Below are 23,301 nucleotides of genomic sequence, written 5' to 3'. Positions count from 1 at the left end.
ACTGTGAAGTTTTGATTTACTTTGGTTCCTTCACACTTTGCTATTTTGACTAAAAATCTTCATCTCCTGGAAGCAGAAGTTAAATCAAGGTGTTGAACGCTGGGCGCTGCCTAAGTATGTGTGTGTCTACACATAAGTTTATTGTCTCGGTGCTCATTAGAAATAGGACTGTTTATTTTCTTCAGGTGTAATCACTAACTAATGAAGATAAAAATAATCTTGAGCATAGAGAAGATATAAAATTTGCTAAATTTGCTAAGAAAAAAAGGGGACTAGTTATCCTCAGATTTTACTAATGAAGTTTTGGTTCTTGGTTTTATTGATAGTTTTCATCCCAAAACAGACAACTTACAGAAAAAGTCATTAAAACTAATGTCCAGGAGCCAAAAAAAAAAACTATTATTTAAAAAAAATTATGTTATAATTAGCCAGCTGGACTCAGTTTATATGATGCCAATTTTGTTGGCAACAGTCAAAGCATCCTAGTCAGAAGCCAGTGGATCAAATGCCTTCTTCTCTCAATCAGGTCTGATCAGAGGGCTGACCTTGGCCACATTAACATTGTAAGCTTCTTCAGTTTGATCCAGTGCTTGTTGTCTTGATATCCACAATGAAAACATGTGTGTAGTTTTCAATCTTCTCCATGACAGATTCAGTAGTCAGGGGAACTTGATGATGGCATAGCGGTTAAGTTCGTTTCTCCTGGGAATGCTCTTCTGAAGGTATTTGGGTTGCCTTGGTAGCTGCAGTGTCTTGGGCCTCTGGAAAGCCCAAGGTGGGCCTGTGCATCTTCTTTTACTTGTGGCTATGGACACCATGCAACACTGCTTTCTTGGCCTTCAAAACTTTTGCTTTGACTTGGGTTTTGGGTGGAACCAGGACTTCCTTTTTTTAAAGATTTATTTATTTATGCATACAAGAGCTGGGGTGTAGACCAGAGATGCTGGGGGGTGAGAGGATTCACCAGAAACAGAGTGAGGAGCTGAATAGGTGGATGTACTGAAATACACTGCTGAGGGGAACAGTGGGCAAGTCAGAAGAGGTCTGCTACACCATGTGGGTCACTTCCCAGGCAGGCTAATGTATCAAACTCGGGCTGCAGAGGCTGACGATAGCTTGATAGCTCTGTCTTTAATCTCTGTGCCACTAGGGAGGCCCCCTGGGACTTTCTTTTTTACTTTCAGTGCATGTTCATGAAAGGGGTCATAAATTATTTTTGCCAAAAACTCCAGTTGTTGTCAAATAACAATTTTGAGGAAAATGTTCCAAATAAAAATTATTTTTTCTTATCATTATACTTAAGTGGATATTTTGAAGGATGTTGAAGAAACCAAATTATAATTTAAAAAGTAACTGCCTAATGCTATTGTCTTCTATCAATAAAAAAAGGCAAGGTAGACATAGAATATCTTATTAAACTATAATCTAACTTTCATATCTTTTTATACCGCCTTCAAAATGAATTGAGCACATTGAAGTGAAAGCTACATTCACACCAAAACATTTTCAGCAAATGTTTATAGTGGCTTTATTTTATAATTGCCGCAAACTGGAAACCTTTCAAATATCTCTTATCTGGGTAGTGGATAAACAAGCTGCGTTACCTCCATGCAAAGGAATATATTTTTCATCCAAAATGATCACAACTTTAATGTCAGTAAATCTTGGATTATGCTAAGTAGAAGAAGCCAGACTCAAAAGATTATATACTGTTTGATTTCACTTATATGATATTGTTGCAAAGTAAAGTGATAAGGATAGAAAATATCAGCAGTTGGTAGGGGATAGGTGAGGGAGACTTTCACTGCAAAAGGATGTGAGGACATTTTTCAGGGTGGTTGAACTGTTCCAGCTCTTGTCTTCTCAGTTTCATGACTGTGTGCATTTGCCAAACCTCACATAACTGTACATTCAAATGAGTGAATTCTACTTTATGTTAACAATACTTTGGCTTGAATGGGGCCTCCCTGGTGGCGCAGCAGGTTGAACGCAGCGCTGTGAAGCTGTCTGTAACCTGTGCAGTGCGGGTTCGATTCCTGGCTGGCCAGGGAGATACCCAAATGGTGCAGCAGACCTCTTCTGTCTTGCCCGCTGCTCCCCTCAGCAGTGTATTTCAGTAGATCTGCCTGTTCTGTTCCCCATTCTGTCTCTGGTGAATCCTCTTACCCTCCCGTGCCTCTGGCCTGTACCCCAGCTATTGTATAAATAAAAAATAAATCTTAAAAAAAATACTTTGGCTTGAAGAATTTATTATCTTTTATTTTTAAAAAATAATTTATTTATACTTATTTTATATCATTGTTCATTTTTTTTTATACCTAATGCATAGGCCTTATTTTGTCAATGGCGTGTTCTTAAATTTATTTTTTTATTATTTTTTTTTTTATAGAGGCATGTTTTATTTATTTATTTGTTTGTTTGTTTTGTTTATACAAGCACTGGGTACAGTCAGAAGCGCGGGAGGGTGAGAGAATTCACCAGAGCCAGAGCAGGGAACAGAACAGGCAGACTGATGGAGAAATACACTGCTGAGGGGAGCAGCGGGCGGCAGGAGAGGTCTGCGCGCCATGTGGGACCCTCCTCCGGTGGCCGGGGAGCAGCTGGGGATCGAACCGGCGCTGCAGAGGCCGCGGGCAGCTTCGCAACCCAGCGCTCAACCGCTGCGCCACCGGGGAGGCCCTCATTATTCATTTTTGTACAATGTTTGCTTTCTCCTCTCAGGAATAGTCCCCATAGAATGTCCACCACAATTCACCCGTGCACCATCACCACAGTCCCTTGTGCTCTTCCTTCTCCTGTTTTGATCCCTCTCTCTCCTTCTCCCCCAACAGAATGTCTCTGATTTATATTTGCCTGCCATTTTTTTATGATTTACCTCCAATTCCTTATTATATTCCTCCTATAAGTGAAAACATCCAATAATTTTCTTTCTCCTTCTGACTTATTTCACTGAGCATAATCCCTTCTAGTTCCATCCATGTTGCTGCAAATGGCATGAGTTTATCTTTTTTGATTGCTAAATAGTATTATATTGTATATATACCACACCTTTTTTTTTTTAAAGATTTATTTATTTATGCATACAAGAGCTGGGGTACAGACCAGAGATATGGGGGGGTGGGGAGAGGATTCACCAAAGACAGAGTGGGAAACAGAATGGGCAGACTGACTGAAACACACTGCTGAGGGGAGCAGCGGGCGAGACAGGAGAGGTCTGCTTCACTATGTGGGTTTCTCTCTGGCCAGCTGGAGATCGAACTTGTGCTGCAGAGGCTGTGGATTGCTTCGTAGTGCGGTGCTTAACCCCTTGCGCCCCCAGGGAGTCCCCATACAACATCTCTTGATCCAGTCATCTATTTTTGGTATTTAAGTTGTTTCCATGTCTTACTTATTATTGTTAACTTTTCAGTTTAACAAACTTTACAGCTACCTCATTCCTTTATCTTTGTAAAGTAATTTGCTTTATGGGAAACTTATGAGAATGTATTCTCTTTTTAACTTATTGCAATGTCAAAACTTTGATGATATTTGTAAAGTTCTAAAACTTTTATTTTTTAAAATTTCAGATGGAAACTGTACCCTCGGATACTCCAGAATGTTGCTGAAATAGACCTGTCAACTTCTGTTTTAGGGCAGAGGGTCAGCATGCCAATATGTGTGGGGGCCACTGCCATGCAGTGTATGGCCCATGTAGATGGAGAGCTGGCAACTGTGCGAGGTAGGAGGCTCCTTTAAAGTACTTTCCTGGATATTTTTTACACTCACAAAAATTAAGATAATTGACTCAGCTATCCAAATGCCTGTCTTTGCAAGTCCTGCTCCTTTGTTTGCTAGCTGTGTGCTTTTGGACAAGTTGCTTTGGTTTCATTTGCTGTAAAATGGGGGTAAAAATGATACCAACCTCATTAGATTACCATGAAGAGAAAAATTATTCCACACACAAAAAGAAAAACAGGGCCTGGAACAGAGTACTGGCTCAGCTGCTTTTAATTATTTATTTTATTTTTATTCATTTATTTATTTTATTTATACAAGAACTGGGGTACAGGCCAGATGCACGGGAGGGTGAGAGGATTCACCAGAGACAGAGTGGGGAATAGAACAGGCAGACTGACAAAATACACTGCTGAGGGGAGCAGCGGGCGAGACAGGAGAGGTCTGCTTGCCATGTGGGTTGCTCCGAGGCCAGCGGGGTTCGAACCGGCACTGCAGAGGCTGTGGACAGCCTCACAGCACTCTGCCCAACCGCCTGCACCACCAAGCAGGCCCTGGCTCAACTGCTTTTATATTATGATTATTAACAGCAACACCTCAGAAAATGGATTTCTGAGAAACTGACTCAAGCGCATACAGCTAGCTGGTGATAGAGATGAGGGTCAACGTCTTGGCTTCCTTATCCAAAGGCTTCTTGCTTCTCCAACCCACAGGACCTCTCAGTGAAAGAGCAAATGCAATGACCTGGTTGGTTAAGTTTTCTGCCATTTTTTTATGACTGTGATTCTTTTTCATGGATGAATTATGTTCCCAATGGAGCATTTCCAAATGCCTTAGGAGGGAGTAATGAGAAAATGGGGCAAAGAGATTTTTTTATTAGGGTTAATTTGTTAGCATTTGAAGGGTGTGCATATGATAAATCGCCCCATATTTTGATCCAGAAATGCATTTATAAAGTTTGGTAATGAATTCTATCAGATATCTTTTGATGCTAAGCAGGGCAGAAATGCCAGGCCCGAAGAGAGGATCAAAATACTATGTTAGAGCATTTTAGTGGAAAGAATTAAGGATCTTGTGGGTTCATATCCAGTCTTGAAATGTTTTCCCTAGAATTTTGCCAGGGATATTAGCATGTCACAGTGAGGTTTTGCTAGACAGACTTAGGTTGGAGTCTGGAGCTTCTTTAATTTTAGGACTGTGAACATATAAGTGGCCTTGGGTTCCCAGTCATGAATCTATGGTAATCCCAAAATGTGGACAGGGAGAAGAAAAAAGGGACAATACTAAATGGCATCTGTCTATTTAAAATTAGGGTAAGAGAGACCTTCCCAGCATAAACAACAACCTCTAAGCCAAAGCAAATAGGCCAACACAAAACTCTAAAATGTCCATGCTCTCAAATTTCTATAAAAACTGAAAATAAATGGAAAGACTGAAAAATTGAAATAGTATGAAACTGCAAAGTTAATGCCCTTTCTGTGTGAAGAGCCCTTATATTTGAACAGTGGAATAGCATATAACCCCAATGGTTGATAAGACACAAATAGGAAATTCATAAATGGAGACATAAAAATGACCAATAAATATGTGTAACATATTCATTTTCACTCAAGAGTGAGATACTTGATATTCAGTGGGATCAGGTAGAACAGTCAGAATGAAGAGGGTGTGGGGACATGGAGGACACAGAGGAATTGGCAATGAAAGGTTAAACACACTGCCCTTGAGAATCTAAGGTCTTAGATGAGGTTCCTGTTGGGCAGTGACACCACAGTTTATATTCCAAATTCACAGTGGAACTCTACCTGAAGTGTGTCGGAGTCATTAAGATTTTTTTCTCTATTACTATCTATGAGTTGATGGTCTACCTTGTGTTTAGATGAGTCTTGAAAGCTGGTGTGATCACCTCATAACAAGGATATTGCCTGGTTTGTATTTTTTGGTTATAGAATGGAAGGAAGTAATGTGTGCCTGGAGCAGATAATGTTGGTGTCCAGGGTACATCCACTTGTTTCTTATTATTTGTATTAGAACTTGTAGCTTTTGCCTGGCATTTCCTTTGCAGGTAGAGAAAATGGGTGAGTAGTTTAGGAGTGGGTGACAAAACTCTGTGGTAAAGACTGTAGCAAACCTGAAATTGCAGTTTCCATGGAAAGGGAGCAATCACATATTAGTACTAGTTCATGTTGCCTGGAGGGAGGAGGAATTGGTGTTGCGACATCTTCAAAAATTTTAAAAAATGCTAGAAACCTTGATTTCATATGCACTTTCCTGGTTTTTAAATGTTGTCAAATAAATCAAAATTCTCTAAAATGCTGTTTGGAGCAACAGTGTTTGGGCCAAAGGAAATACTTTTGTGGGCTACAACTGTCCCCTGGGCTGTCCGGCTGGGACATCTGATTTATGTGGAAGTTCACCACCAACTATTTCACTTCTGTGGCAGGTCATTTTCACTCTCTAGCATTACCTTTTCTCACTGAGAAAGTGAGCTGCTGAAGCAAGACCAGTGGTTTACTTACTGCGACCTCAGGAGGCTGAAGGATCTCAGGAAGTTGGGTGTATCACTGAGCATACAGCAAGTTATGTTGCACCTGACCTTCAAAAGATCAGTTTTTAAGAGTTCTGCTGCTAGGACAAAAACAAAGAAAAAACTTCCATAATGAGTAAACTCCAAAAGAAAAGAAAGAAAATTTCCAACAGGAGTAGATACTCTTTTCAGTATATAAATTGTTTTGCCCCCATTTAAAGTTTTATCAAACACAAAAAGAGAGACCAGGGTGGAGACCTGGCCTCCTTATATTTCTGAAATCCCACCTCTTCTCTCTACCTTCTGCTTTTTGTATCAGCTCTGCAGAACTTAGATGGTAGAATGAGTGAGCATTTACTTTTCATTTCTCATAGCTGCATTCTTGGGGTAGAGGGCAGTAAACAGATATGTATTTCTCTCATGATCTTGGTGAAAATACACATAATGTTTAATAAATTCTATATAAGTTTAAGAGTGATTCTCCAAAGTCTTGTGAAAAATGATGAAAGCCAGCTTTCATTTAGCAATTAGTGTGTTCAGGCAATTTAAATTTATTAACTCATTCATCTCTTACCATCATCTCAGATTGTGTGAGTACAAAGCTCTCAGGATCTTTCTCCAGCTCCTGTGGATATGAAAATTGAGGCTTGGAGAAGTTACATACCTTATTCAAGATTATTAATCACTTTTGCAGTTCTGTCTATGGTGTCCTAGCCAGTTACTGGTATTTCCCAATGCCATTTACTGCAGCAAAAACTCCAGGCAATCTCCATGCTATTATCCTGGAATATTAACTGCAAACATTCTATGTTTTTATAAGTTCATCCCTTTAACTTTGAAAGGATGAAACAAGCCACAAAATATGAACCTCATTAGCAAATATGGGTAGTACATAAAATTCAGGAGCAAAAATAAAGGGACTTGGATTGTAAACAAGCAAATATTAAAACTTCTAAAACCATTTTCAAATGGAAGGAAAACAACTGAAAAATGCTGAGGGAGAGAAGTCTTCCATACATTGTTTTCTGAATAAAAGATATTTTGTGGTCCTCCCCCGGTGGTGCAGCGGGGTGAGCGCCGTGTTGTGAAGCTGTCCGCAGCCTCTGCAGCACTGGTATGATTCCCGGCTGGCCAGGGAGAAACCCACATGGCGCGGCAGACCTCTCCTGTCTCACCCACTGCTCCCCTCAGCAGTGTTTTAGGTCCTCTGCCTGTTCTGCTCCCTGCTCTGTCTCTGGTGAATCCGCTAAACCTCCCACGTCTCAGACCTGTACCCCAGTTCTTGTATAAATAAATCAATCTTAAAAAAATTATAAAAATGATATTTTGCAGTAGATGCTTTAGTCAACGTTACAATAATTGAAATTGTGAAAATATGTAAGCAGTTTTGTAAATCACTACTTGTAACAACATTTGAAACTATAGTATTTTTTATTTTTTAAGTGTAATCCTTCATATGAGCCTCACCAAATTAATAGCAATTTCTACAAATATTTAACATATTGAAGGAAATAGCAATAATAAACATAAGTGCTAGCAGCATCTAAGAGGTAGTATCATTAGGTTAAATTCCATCTTGCAGGGTAAGTCAAGTATCCCTGCTTCCTGTACAGCTTTTAGGATTTATCATGGAAATCACCCTGGCTTTATACACAGTGGCTATAATAAAATTTTATTTCATTCTCCATTGATCAGCTTTTTTTTTTTTTAAAGATTTGTTTTTTTTAAGATTTATTTTTTTTAAATAATAAATTTTATTTTTATATTCCCCATACAATTGCAACCCCCCCATTCTGATCCCAATCCTTCCCCTCCCGCCCCCCACCCCCCCAAAAAGTGTCTCTGTTTCATAGTTTTTTGTTGATTCTGATTTTCACTTTCTTATAGTTATTCATTTTCCTGGTCCCTTATTTAAGTTTCTAGATTCCTGCTATGAGTGAGACCATCCGGTATTTTTCTTTTTCTTTTTGGCTTATTTCGCTGAGCATGATCCCTTCCAGCGCCATCCATGTTGCTGCAAATTGCATGTGTTTATCTTTTTTGAATGCTACAAGAACTAGGGTACAGACCAGAAGAATGGGAGGGTGAGAGGATTCACCAGAGGCAGAGCGGGGAACAGAACAGACTGACTGAAATACACTGCTGAGTGAAGCAGTGGGTGAGACAGGAGAGGTCTGTTGCGCCATGTGGTTTGTGCCCTGGCTGGCTGGCGATCGAACTTGTGCTGCAGTGGCTGTGGAGAGCTTCGTAGGTTGCATCTTAACCCCTTGCACCACCAGGGAAGCCCTCCATTGATCAGCTTTTTTGCTCCATTTTAACATAAGATATTGAAAAGAAAGAGATAAAAGACACATTCATTTATCCTTTGCTTTTGACTTGTTATGTGGAGAAGTGCCACATGAGGGAGTGCTGGGACCTCGAATAAGGAAAGCTTTAAGCCCCACCTAATACGTTCCAGGAATGCTCAGCATATTAGCAAATTCTTATTAAGCTGTCAAAAAATAGATTTTAAAAAGAAATTCCTGCCCCTGAATGCAATTAGAGACTACCACACAGGATTTGATGGGCCATAAAACCATTAAATCTAAACTTTTTTTTTTTTTTTTTTTAGTCTAAAAGACCAGAACATTCCACTGTGAAGTTTTGGGACTCCACTATGATTTGGCCACCTATTAAGGTGCAGGTGAAACAGATTGCAGAGTAACACAAAGAGCCATACAGACCCCAAAGAACTGAATTAGGGTGTAGGTGAGAGCTTTAGCTGTTGAATTTTCTGGATTTTCCAAGATGAAGTGATCAACCTTAACATTGAGTGAGAGACCATTCAACAAGAAAAATTGTCATTTCCTTTACTCCAAACTCAAACAATGTATTTTTGAAAGCTTTATTGATTTATGTAGGTATGTGTTGTACCAGGTGACTGAGTAGATATACATTTCAGCATTCCTATGAGGAAAAATATCTCCATTATTCTCAATTTTACTTAAATCTAGAAAAAGCACCAGATTTTCTTTAATTGAATCTTTTGCTTTTTCTGAAGTGGATACCTTTTATGTGCCAGGTGTTTGGACTTTACACCTCTATCATTAATCCTCATCCTCACAAAAGACCTGAGAGGTAATTGTTATTTATCATTTTCCTCATTTGACAGTTGCAGAGAAGGGAGCCCTTGACCAAGGTCTAGAGCTTGTCAATGGCTAAGATTACATCTAGATCTGTTTCACTGAGAGTTTGACCCAGTTATTTGTCTTTATCCATTTTTACTAAGAAAAAATAAAAATAGGGGGACATAAAGGAGAAAAGACACTTCATTAAAACTTTGTCCAAATAATACCAGTTAAATATTTGGAAGGGAATACCTGTTTGCCTCATTATATTGGTTAAAAAAAATTCACACCTTTTCTCACTTTATTTTCAACTGTTTCAGCTCCGTTTTATTTGATTGCTGGAAAGAGGGTCCAAAACGCTTTCCAGCAACCAAAAGGCAGTGGCAATATACACTCTCTCTGCATTTATACTCATGCACATCCATAAATATAAACACACACATGTACATATATCTTGAAAGATTGTGGACCTCCTTTATAACATATATAATGTATATTTCATCTCTGAAATATTTTCATAAAAGTGGTCAATTCAGTACTGAAATCTCTTGGCAATAAGACAAGCTTCATTCATCCAAAACAGCTATTAAAATATTAGACTACAACTGTATGAAAGCCCAACATCTAATAGTATGATTTTTTAGGAATTTGCACCAGAATTTAAGCTATTGGGCAGTTTAGGGGGAAGTCTGAAATTGCTTATTTTGAATTATTAGAGTGCCTGATGACATAGACGTGTGGCAGTGAGAAGGCAGAGTCTCTTGTGTTTGTCCTGACACTGAGATAGTTAAATTGATGGACATGGAAGTGGTTGCATGCACACTTGCTGTTCCTCAAAGCCGTTCTCACTGTGGTGTGGTCTCCATGCAATCTGCCAGTTATGTCATGCCCTGACAACTCAATAAAATGATCAAATAATAACCTGGGAATAATTACAGTAAAGCTAATATTTTAGTCTGTTGCAGTTTTGCCCCAGAGATTAATTGGAAGCAGGGAAGAAAGGGCTAGAATGTCACTTAGATTATTTGTTCCTCATAGATATTTCCATACAATGAGAGAGTTCTCAGGGCGTAGTGACAGTGTGATTGCTCAAAATGATACTGCTCCAGATTCAGACAATGGGCCATCATGAAAGCATGGGAAAGATTAAGCCTGGTTTCCTGGCTTTTCTTAGCTGTGTTTGAATTGGTTAAGTTTCCTAAATCATAAATTAAGATTTGTTTGAACATTTCCAAGTATTTCAAGTATAATCGTAGTAGGAATTTTGTTCTTCTCTTAGACTATGAACTTCAGAACATTATTTTTTTCTGAGTAATCTCTATAATAATTTTAGGTGTTCTTACAATAGTGTTAATTGTGTGTTTTAAAAGCCAGAATGAAGATAGTTCCCAAGCGAAGAAAGGCTGACACACTCTATGGATATTGGGGTGAACATTCATGCAAACTCTTCAGTATGTTAGGCCCCGAGTTTACAACCACACAACTGCTTGCTAGCTTGTCATAGAATTTTTTTCCTGTTACATAATGACTTCCTGTGCAGATGACAAAATGCCTTTTCTCAACAAAATTTTCAACACAGCTGTTTTGGTGACTAAGTTTTGCAGGAGCTTTTTAATCAAGTGCACCTAAAAAAAAACCTTTAGGCTCTTTGAACATATAATCCCTTTTCCTTTAAAGATGTGATTTTGTAAATTTACCATTCCCATAAAGAAGAGCTATTTTCAAAGAAACCATTTGGACCCAAAGTCACACATTACTTAATTGTTCTGCTCTAATCTGGATGTATGATTCACTCCATATGAATGAATGAATGTTCCAAACATTAGACATTTACTCTCATTTGTAACTAAATGTTTTGTGTTTTCCTCTGATATCACTGTGATAGTGACTGGATGAATACCATTCTCAAATGTATCATAATTCCCTTCCTTGTCAAGCTAAGCATGATGAACTTCCGTTATACTTGTTGATTTGGCATCTTATTTATATGCGTAAGATGATTTGACCTGATATTAAATATTTGGAAAGTATAACTGATAAATTATTCCTCCCTGGATTTGAATAATCTCTTTTTTCTCATCTTCCATTTTTTAAATCTTGTCATTTATTTTTGCTTCTAATCTGAAGTCTAGGAAGTTGGCAGATGCTAGATAAACATGTTTATAAAATAAGTCTGATGATTGTTAAGTCATCCATCAGAGGCTGTTTCTATAATGCAATTGAGTTCCTTGATTTTAAAAGTATTAAGAGATGAAGGTATAAGGAAATGTGGCAAAGTGTATCTGTGCCCCTCTCCAGAAATAGTCATCAGTAGGTTGTGGCTAGCAATTGACAAGCCATGCACCAACTATTACCCACCGTCCCATTTTGTATATGCTCCTATATTCACTCAGACCATCAGATATATCCAGTTAATTTGGTTGAATCCTTATAAAAGAAAATACTTATCTTATTTTTCTCAATGTCTCAATGTGTAGTCCACCAAACAAAAGCTTTAGCATCACTCAGGAGCCTGTTATGTTACAGGGCAACCCCAGTGTGAAATGGGTTGGCCTGACTGTGGGTTCTCACCTGTGTGCTTTAAAAGGGAATTATAATGAGAACCAAATGCAGGCACACACACAAATAATTAATAAAGGGTTTATTTACAAAAAGGGGAAAATGAAATGAATAACTCTGGGAGAGAGAGAAAGAGAAATTGGTGAATGTGCCCTACCCATTTTGCTGAAAAGCCAGCGAAAAACAAAGGACCCCCAAGGCCCACATGTCTGGTTATACACCAAACCTGGCTGCTTAACTCCACCCTCAGTTCCCAGCAATCCTCCCTTTGGTGGTGATGACATTATGGAATTTGTAGTCTTTGGTGTTTTTGGATCTCTTTGGTCTGGTGTGGGGGTGGGTGGGGTCTATAAAACCTATTTGTAGTTTGTTCAGGACATCTTTCCCCCCCAACAGAGACCTATTGACTCAGAATTTGAATTTTATCAATGTTCCCATGTGATTTATATGCACATCAAAACCTGAGAAGTCCTGGATAGAGCCTACAATAAATGTTCTGGGTACTTTAAGACCAAAGGCATAGTTTAAATTCTCAAGGATAAAAGTGTTAGATATAGCATCATTATCATTCCCATCTAAAGACCCTCTAAGGTATTCTCAGAGTCTGCTGATTTGGGACAACTATCTGAATTGATCAGCAATTTAGATGCAGACTCTAGATGAATAAATGAGAGAGGTGTGTACAATGTGGTTTTCAAACAAATAATGGGACTGGCAGGTTTAGCGTATAGTCCCCCCAAATTTAAATCCACAGTGGGTTTCTTGTCTCCTCTCCTCCACATGCCAATTGCCTGGATCAGAAATAAATTGTTTTATTGAAGCTTGATGTAAAGCAAAACTTTGCCAAAATTTAGATGTATACTTGTTTCTCTTAGCCATAGGGAAGATTCCACCAGTTCATGCTGTTTTGCAGCTATTTACCTGATATAGCCAATTTCAATCACTGTACCTTGGAGAGGAAGACTTCTATAAAGCTCAGAGGTCATTGTAGTCATATCTATTATGAGTTAATATAAACGTCAGTAGTAATTACAACTTTCATGGTGTAGAAAGGTTAGTTAACTCTCTATTGAATGGTGGTTTTGGGAAACAAAACTGTTCTTGATTTTATGCCAGATTATTATAGACCTTTGCAGCATTTCCCCACCCTGGGGTATGTAATTTAACTCTAATAAGAAACTTTAGTATGGTTGGGATTGAAGATAACTTTTATTCTATTCAACAGAATTCACTAACATTTTCCGTTAGCCTGGAGCCCACTTCAGGGTAATGGGTGATAATAAACAAATCTCACTTATTTCCATATTACTTACCACTGTATTTCAAATGAAATAGTAGAGGAACACACAAAAAATGAATCAAGAACTTTCAGTTTTTTCTTCAAGTTATTGTTTGATGCATGGACTAAGCAAATTCCCCCTTAGATCTAAGCCCCCTTAGATCTACTCTGCTAAGCTAAGGCCCCTTAGATCTACTGTGCTGTTCCTGCCATGGCAGTCTGTAGGGGAAATCAGGTCAAGAGATGGGTGAGGTGAGGGATGAGGAAGAGCGTGTTTTTGTTGTACTTCTTGTATTCTTTGCTGATGTTTTGTCCTGGCTTTCTGAAGAGATGTATACTCTGGGAGTGAAGGAATAAGCTCTCTTGATAGTCTCTCTTTATATAAGACCTAGCAGAGAGTTTCTGGGTTTGAAGATAATTCCCTCCTTTGAGATGGTTCTTCCTAAAAGTGGTGAGCATTTGACACTATATTTACAAGGGAAAAGAATGGAGATCTTGAATTTAACCATTGCCGAGGAAAGCTGAATGTGGAGATTATGAATAATGAGGTTAAGAAATCCAGGTCCTTGGCAAAATTGTAAAATTTTATTTTTTTTGTAAAGATTTATTTATTTATACAAGAACCGGGGTACAGGCCAGATGTGCGGGAAGGTGAGAGGATTCACTAGAGACAGAGCGGGGAACAGAACAGGCAGACTGACTGAAATACACTGCTGAGGGGAGCAGCGGGCAAGACAGGAGAGGTCTGCCGCACCATGTGGGTTTCTCCCTGGCCAGCTGGGAATCAAACCAGCACTGCAGAGGCTGCTGACAACTTCACAGCGCTGCACTCAACCGCTGCGCCACCAAGGAGGCCCGATTGTAAAATTAAAAAAAAAAATTATCTAGAACTTCTTTTCCCAAATAGTGTTAGATATTATCTTACTTGACTATTTATAACCATATGGCTTTAGAGTTTACACAAAATGCTCACAAACATCGTCTCAGTGGACAATCCTGCAGTGCTGTGAAGGGGGAAGGATAGCAGCGAGATATAGCTATTTTACAGATGAATTGTCCCTTGTGGATGGAAAGGCTGGACTGTTGCCTGGGTCTTCTGACTCTGATTATACTCTGTTGTCTTTCTAAGATTTAGATAGAATATCTCAGGTAATTTATATGTCTTCAATACTTAGTACCTAAAACATTACTAGTGTCTCTTTTAGTGATGTGTGTGATATGCATTTTTCTTAAAGCAATAACACAATGCCTTACTATTGCCTGTAAATAAAGAAGAGAAAGAAATGTCAAATAGAAAAAAAGTCTGAATATATTTGGAACATTATAATTTTAGATGTCTATCATTGAAGATGGATCTTAACGATGCAAAAAGAGGGAGTGATTATAGTAAGGAAATAGTCTTGGTTGGATTTCATACGGGATCGATGTTTATTTGATGGTTTTATCTATAGAATATACTGAATATTCCCAAAGTCATGAATTTTAGACTTGGATCAGCGTTAGGGACCCTCCTCAAGGCAGGAGTCAGACCTTAGCTTCAAAGTTAATATCACCTCAGAAGTGATCTCCATTTTGCCAGGAGTTGCAAAAATGCTACACACATAGGAATCTTCCCTGAGTGTGCTAAAGTTGGAAATAGGGCTTCATGCAAGTTGATCCCTTCTTTTGTTAAATGAAATCTGACAATTCCTGCTTTTGAGAATAGTAGGTCAGTTTTTCATTATGGAATTTGAATAGGGAGAAAAAAGAACTTCAAAAACGTCCGTGCTTTCAAGTTCTGGACTAAGATAACTCTGAATAAAGTCTCTTAACAAAGTCTCTGTTAGGTCATTGATAAAATTAAAAATTGTGTCATTTTTGTCCTGCAAAGAGCAATGTGAGCTGGAGGTATATATCTTTATCTCAGGCATATGTGGTTTTTGAAATATTAACATCCCGGAAGGCAAAAGACTTTATCCAGTCAGACCAGATGCTCAAATACTGATCTCTAGGGTCCTAATAGTGATCTGAATGCCCCAACTTTGTTAGGAATTAACCCTTAAATTGTTGCGCTATGGAGGGTCTAGGAGTTCCTGGGGAGAGAAGGGAGTGATGACACATTGAAGGGACTCGGTGAGTGATATTTGCTTAAGAACCATGGTTATTCACCATTTGGAATGGAAGTGCTCCAACATTTTAACAAAAAGCAGAATTCTCATATTGGTATGAGAATTAATCTCAGATCCTCTTTGTGAAACCAAGTTTTGTTTGTTTCCCTGAATGGTCCTTGAAAAACCCCAGACTCCTTTATCTTACACTAAAATAAAGCTGTTGAAAACAATGTGTGTAATTCATCAGTAATCTTCCTTTATCACAGTAAATTATCACAGGTGAATGGGAATTACAGTGATCAGTAAATGTTTCGAGGAACATACAGCCTTCAGTTTTGCTTCTTTTCTTTTCTGGGAGTAATATATTAACCTCAAATCATAATATAGCAGCACAGAGTCTTATATCCCCCCTGTATCCAGGAGAATCTCCTGGAGATAATTCATTAAATCACCAACTATTTCTTTATTGCCTACAACTGAAAACTTAGAATTGGGGGGGGTATGATTTAAAATGTCAGCCTTGTGTGATTTAATCATTGGAAAAGAAGCATCAAGCACCAATAATATCAGGTGCCTTTAGTATTGGAGTCAGTAGACTCAGGAAACAGACAGCATGGACTGACCTTGCTTCCTTCTGGACATGCATACCCAAGTGATTTGGGCCAACTGTTTGTGAAGGTTGATATTTCTGGCAAGTTTGATGGTTTAGGTGAAGTAGACATTATGGATGCATTGGTAGGTAGCATTTGAGCAGGCTCTGTGGAATGTCTATAGATATTTCTTACAAATTCAAAATCTTTTTGGTTTTGACCTTTATTGGCAGAACTGCTGCTCCCCCACATGATGCCTTGTGTAAACAACAAGATGTCTTATCACCTGAGTGCTCCAGCTAGCTTAATCCCTTTGTGTGGCCCTATTCTTCACCTACAGTGTGTGACAGTTCTTATTCATTGGTTTCCAAGTTTCCTTACCTTCCCAGAGCTGTTAGTATTGCAGAGTCTCTCAGTCAGAGAAAACCTGCTCCCTTGGGTGTCATGGCCCCGAAGGGTCGTGGGGTTCTATTGGGGAAGTTTATTTGTCTATATGTGGTACCAGGGGAGTTTTGGGGCATCGGGGAATTCTAGAAAGATTATTGCCATGGAGGAGTGTTCAGACTTGCTAGATTCTCATCCCATTCTGCTGCCCATCTCTGTGTGAACTTAGGTCACATCCTCTTCTGGACATATTTTCTTTGTGGCAAAATGATGGTTAGGGGATTCAGACACAACAATTAATATCCCCTGGTGTTCCTTCCAAACAGCAGTGGATGACCTGAAGCTATTTTCCATATTTGCAAATCCTAATGAAAATCAGACAGTGGTCCAGATGTTCATATGTATTATTACTTAATAAAATGTGGTTTGTTGGACAGTATTTTGCAAGTCCCTTTGAGACAAATTCTCAAAAGAACATTTGGAGGGAACAAATTAGTGCCTGATAGACAAGATAATCTCTAGTTCAGATCTTTTTATCTGCCCATGGCCTGAAGAACAGGGACAAACAATACCTTCAAAGGCAAATGAAAGGTAAAATTTTTCAAAAACAAAATCCATTTTCCTAACAGGTGAAGGTGGAGTTTTACTATGGCATGACATTTCAATATCACAGTGTGGTCTGGAATGGGCAGCATCAACATCACCTGGGTGAAAAAGGCAAATCTTGGGCCCCTGAATGAGAAACTCAAAATTTGAGGTTGTGTTTTCACAAACACTCCAGGGGACACAGCTATCCACAAAAGTTTGAGAAGCATGGAAGCATGAAATACTTCCTTTCAGTGCATCTTTACAAATGACACATCACTTGATTCCTATCACCCCCTAATGACTATTACTTGAGCTACCACTTTTACCTGCATTTGATATATGACTGGCATTCTGATAAGTATAACAACCTGAGGTCATAGACTGAATTTTGCATACTTATTATTTTGGTGTCTTTAGTTTATGGGTTGCAAATGTATGTTCTCCTTCACTAAATTTAACCCCAATATTACTATTTTGGAGGAAAGTCTATCACCCACGTTCTTTCACTTTCTCTAAGACCATTAGATGACTACCTAATTTTTTATTTATTTGCTCATTTTTTGGTATCTTGCCATCTGATTGGGATGTCTATCATGTATTTTGTAAAATTTTAAAAGACAACATAAATGCACATACAGAATTTCCTCTTCCTCAGTGAAGGTCAGTCTTTCTTCAGGGTATGGAATCGGGCCCAACATCATTATAGAGAATAATCTGCCTTACTCAAAGTCTGCCTAAATTTAAATTTTAATCTCCTCCCAAATACCTTCACAACAGTATCTAGACATGTTTGAACAAATATGACCTGGTCAACTTGATATATAAAATTAATCATCACAAAAATACTGCTTTTAATGGGTCTATACATTTCATATGAACTACAAATTATCCAATCACCCGAGGCTGGAAATTCAGATTGTTCCCATTTTCCCATCCTTACATATACCACATCTTTGGCTCTTTGACTAATTTTTGTCTTCAAGATCAATTCACAGTGTGGAAAGGAATGTCCATTTCTAACTTTTTAAATAATGACTTCTTATTGCTAAATTGCCTTTTGCCCCTTAAACCACAATCTGAAGACTTCACAGTAGGGAAGTTGCTGGGTTCTTCTGGCACCTTGATTTTCTCCTTTCTTCCTCAGCCTGCAGGTCAGTAGGAACTGGCATGATGCTGAGTTCCTGGGCCACCTCTTCAATTGAAGAAGTGGCAGACGCTGGTCCCGAGGCACTTCGCTGGCTGCAACTGTATATCTACAAAGACCGTGAGGTCACCAAGCAGCTGGTGCGGCGGGCAGAGCGGATGGGCTACAAGGCCATATTTGTGACTGTGGACACCCCTTACTTGGGCAACCGATTCGATGATGTGCGTAACCGGTTCAAGCTGCCACCCCAACTCAGGTAAAATGGGTCTCTGATCACCTGGCCTCCTAAATTGGTTTCCTCTTGTTCTTGTCATTGGGACGCTGGGTTTTCTAGTTTCCAAATAGGTATCCTGGGGAAATTACTTAATAGATCTTCACAAAATCCTGGTCCCAAAGTATGGTTAAAAGATCTTGTCTGGTAATGGTAGGTTCAGGAGATCGTATCATTGTCAAATATACATAAAATCTCTAGCAAATCACACTCCTTTTGTGGATGTTATGTACTTGAACTATAAAACAGATAGAAGTTGCCCATGTGTTTGTAAAGTTCAAATACATATATGTACAAGAATGAAATAAGAGCATTGGGAAATATGAATTGCCAAATAGGTGAAAGATACTTAATATAGCCAGGTAACAGTTTTATTATGATCCCTGCACTTGCTCTTTGCTGAATGCAGAGAACTACCTTTTCCATTTCATTTTTTAGTATTTAGAACAACTATAGCTAGGAAGATTGAAGAAAGCTATAAGAGTAGAGACAAAAGAAGTCATGTGTTTGATCTCTCTCCTTTTGGCAATATTCCTCTTTCCTTGTGGTTCATCCATGAATCAAAATGCATTCATTCATTCACTTGTTCACTTGCTCGTTCATTCATTCATTCACTTACATTATCAAAACCAATATATATCTAATAATCTAAAACGGAACCAAGATGACTTTATCAGGTCATTTGTCCTGTTCACTAGCAGGGAATTAATGTTCTTTTCTTTGTAACATATTAGGGTTAGAATGCAGTAGCCTGCATTCAGTTGGGAATCCAGTGGAGATTACTGAGAAGGACTCCAACCTTCATGAACTGTAAAACCCTTTTCCCCTGTGGTTTTTCTTTATCCAGTTTCCACCAAAATCTGTTTTAGGTTCTTCATAGCCATATATGATTGATGATTGGATGGGATTTGGTGATGGGATATTAAAGCATCCATCAGAATATGTGAAGTGATGAGGGGCCCTTCCTTGGATCTTTTAGTTCATTTCACATGTTGCTTATTCTGCATATATAGAATAACCCCTTCTAAAAGATCTAAAATCTAAAAGATTAAAATAAAATCAGCATTCTATATAAGGACAAGAAAATTGGAAGCCAGAAATCCCATATGTATAATAGCCACATAAATCCATAGACAGTGTTGTAGTATAAGCATCACATAATTGTCATATAGCTTTGCTGTGTTTGTATCTATTTCAGTAGAAACTATTGTGCATAAGATCTTGCTGTTGAACCATATGTAAATTAACCGTGTGAAGTAATCTCTGTGATACTTCCAGGCAGGCTTGGAATATTATTTCTATATGTGGTACCTTCAATGGCCCAATGACAAAAAGAGAAATTTCTCTCCCAGGAATGTGTTCCAATAAACCTGTTCCATGTGTTCTAGATGGTCACCCAAGCAACCTGTCTTTCTAAGAGAATAAAACCAAAACCAGAAGTCCCTGATATATTTCTACTTCTTAACAAATTCATCAGAAAATAGATGCCTTCAAATTTCCCCAATATGAAATCTCTATTCACACTGTTTAGTTGGATTATCTTATTTTGTAGACTCTCTGAAGTAGTTTTCCAATTTTCCCACTTCTGTTAGAAAACATTACTCATTATTCTTCTTTCACTACTTGAAAAAGAACTTGCTATTCTTTTTCCTCTTCTACTTGCTAATAGTACAGCTGCTACCATTATTACTAGTACCAACAATAGTAATAAAAAATACCATAGGCTGGTTTTTTTTTTTGCATGTTAATTTGTCTTCTGCAGCTTAAGAGGTATTTTCTTGCCCCAGATAACAAAATATCTTTCACAGTGCTGTCTATTTGGATGAGGGTGATGCCACAGTGGTTATTTCTCATTGGTATCCCTTGTTCCTTTCGTGCCCAGCTCACTCAGTTGGGAGTGGGAAGGTTGATTTGCTTTTCCCGTTGCCTTTGCTCCTGGGCTCCTACCCAGATGACGTAAAGGACCATGAGACAAAGGCCTTTTCAGCTTTCGATGTGCACAGGAGTGACCATGGCTCCCAACTTGTCACATCTCCTGCCTGAAGATGATCAAATAATGAGCAACACATCCAGGTTATGGGGAACACAGGAAACACCTCACAGCCTGGTGCACCCGGCCCCCCAGAGTGCACATTGACCTTGTGTGTCCCAGTGGACTTTGCAGGGGGGAGGGATAGTGTCTTCTGCTCACCTCCCCAGTGGCCTGCGTTCAGCAGTCGAAGGCAGAGTGCACTAATGGGAGGTCCAGGCTTCCGCTTGAGCCCACATACAACCCAAAAGCTCATCTGTTACAGCCTGATATGAAATCAGGTTTCTTTCCGCAACTGACCTGACTCATAGAAGGTGAAGCCTGGCTTTTCAGAAGTGAGGTTTGGCAGGCGAGGGAGGCAGGAAATCCAGAGGAGAATGAGTATAAAGCAGCGACTCCTTCCAGCCCTTGCTACTTCCTCTGCCTGTGTTGGGGGAGGAGGGTTCTGACTCTGGCATCTGGGAACAGCAAGAGTTCAGGAGTTTGGTAGTCTCTGCTTGATTATATGTAAAACACACATATGTGTACATTATGAATGACATAGAGGTTCCTGAAACTGAGGGAAATAAGGAGAATTCTCATCTGTTCTTGGAAGAAGCAAAGAATGAAGCCAGTTCTTTAGACTGATCCTGAGGCTTTGTGGCCAGAACCTCTTTCTCCCTCCAAAGCCCATGAAGATGGTTAATATACCCAGCATAAAAATTTGACTTTTCAATATAGTGTCAGGGCAATCAAAAAGGGACAAAAGATATTTCCTATCATTGACTGAGATCAAACTAAATCATGACACCTACCCATTAAGTAATATGCTCAATGCTTTGTTATTAAGTCCTGAAATAATTTATTAATGACAACAACTAGATAAATCATACAATAATGGATCAGACTGTCATTGGCTTCCCAGGTCTCTTATGATAAAAATGGCTGGCAAGGCTTTATGCTAATCAGTCCCAGTCCCTCATTACTTCTCTGACCCTCTAGCACCGTCATTTTTCTCTCTGCCCAGCTATAACAGCTTCCCTGCTGTTCAAGGTACAGGCAGTCTGTACTTTGGAGTCCCAACCACTGACCGCTACCTCAGCCTTAACATTCTCTTCCCAAATCAATGCAGGACTAACTTCCTCACTTGCTTTAAGTTTTGACATCAGGAATAGATCTATACATTTTTATTTTGTGAACTCAACATAAAATACAGTTGAGATCAGAATAGAGACATGTATGTGTAGGAATCATGGCAGGGTGGTGAGAGAAAGGTTTGAGAAGGAGGACTTGGTACATGGCCCAACAGCCTCATTCTTTGCTTGGGAAAACATTTATAGCATGACTACATTAAAATAATCAATCACCTCCCTGGAACCTATGAATATGCTACTTTATATGGCAAAATAGACCTTGCAGGTATGATTAAGTTAAGGACCTTGAGATAGATGGTTATTCTGGATTATCTCAGTAGGTTTAATGTAACTAAAAACTTCCTTTTTTTTTTTTTTTTTTTTTTGTGGGGCCCTCGCTGGCGCTTGGGTAATGAACTGGCACTGCAGAGGCTGCGGGCAGCAGTGCCACCAGGGGAGGCCCCTAAAAACTTCCTTTTAAGATGGAGGCAGAGCGTGAGACTAAGAGAAAGAGATATGATGATAGAAGCCGAATTTGGAGTCAGGGAAAATAGTTGGTCTTTAGAAGCTGGAAAGGAGAAAGAAATGAATTCACCCCTAAAGCCTCCAGAAGGAAAACTGCCTTAATTGGCACACCGAATTAAGGCCAGTGAGACCCCATTTGGGTTCCCTTCCTTCAGAACTGTAATATAATAAATCTGTGTCATTTTTTAAGCCTCTGTGTTTATGATCATTTGTTATAGTAGCAACAGGAAACAAATATAATTACTGTACTCTGCTAATTGAAGTCAATTTTGATGATCATATTTAAAATTTCTAGTTGAGTCTCTGCCAGTTCGCATCATCAATGTGCTGCTCTCTTCCTCCTCACCCCCGTATTTTGTACGGCATTTAAATTCTGACATGCTCCATAAATTACTTATTGTTTATTTTCTCATTTTTTATCTCTTTTGCTAGACTATTAACTCCATGTTGCCAGGGATTTTTGACTGTTTTATTTACTGGTATATCCTAAACATCAGAAATACTAACATTTAGTAGGTGAGTGATAAGTAATGTTGAATTAATCAATAAAAATGATCAAATAAGTCTTCCCCAATAAACAGGACTGGTAAGAATTTGAATGAGGGTTTTTGATCTCAAACTAAAATCCATTCCCTGGACTTTTCTCCTAATTGTCCAGCCGTATTGAGGAAGAAATTAGCAGGACTATGTTCTCAGTCTCAATAGTTTCCTAACCACAGATTTTAATGTGGCCCATGCACTAATTCCTTATATATTATGAATCTATCTCTCAATTTCTGTCTCTCTCTCTCTCATATTAGGCTGAATATATGGGCCATACTGTTGGATATATATATATATATACATATATAAATAATGTGACTTTTACTAATATAATAAGTAATACATAGTTCTGAACAATATTCGTTATTATCAATGTACTCTTGGTTATTTAATAATGTTTAACTTTCTTTAGTAATTGTTACTATTTTTATGATGCCAACTTACTGAAAGTTAAAATAATTTCTATATTATATTAAGAAGTATATTTGCGGGACATTCAGGCACAATGAGTCCCTTACAAACAAGAAATTCTATCCCTTGCCTTTGGGTCATTAAGAAGATTGGGATTCAGAGAAACAAGTTCTAAGTAATTATGTTATTATTTTGATGTTGCCCTTTTCCTTCCTTACGAAATGGAATACTTTGGTTATCAGAAGCCGCTTTAAGTATTTTTTGTGTATATGTCATAATTCGAATAAAAATAGCTTTCATGGAGGTTTCCTTCAGAGTCATTGGTAAAACACTCCATCGTGGGTCTCTGTCAAGATATCTGAAAACTTTTTCTTGGCTTCTGGCTTTGAACAGCGTTTTAGAGTAATAACAAGGCTTCATTGTGCACT

At 38.6% G+C, this 23,301-nt stretch overlaps 1 protein-coding gene across 1 annotated transcript in view; it reads left to right on the top strand.

Moving 5' to 3' along the window:
• Positions 1 to 23,301, top strand: part of HAO1 (hydroxyacid oxidase 1) — a gene marked incomplete at both ends in the record, with an annotated part of 52,512 nt that overhangs the window by 5,653 nt on the left and 23,558 nt on the right. The window contains 2 exons of the mRNA XM_084247470.1: positions 3,567 to 3,718; positions 17,983 to 18,238. Of these exons, the coding sequence (XP_084103596.1) occupies positions 3,567 to 3,718; positions 17,983 to 18,238 (408 nt within the window). The remainder of the gene's footprint in view (positions 1 to 3,566; positions 3,719 to 17,982; positions 18,239 to 23,301) is intronic.

The sequence above is a fragment of the Talpa europaea genome, assembly GCF_964194135.1.
Source record: "Talpa europaea genome assembly, chromosome: 11".
Classification (NCBI taxonomy): Eukaryota; Metazoa; Chordata; class Mammalia; order Eulipotyphla; family Talpidae; genus Talpa; species Talpa europaea.
Note: the sequence above shows the minus strand (reverse complement) of the source record. Positions and strands in the feature narration are given on the sequence as shown.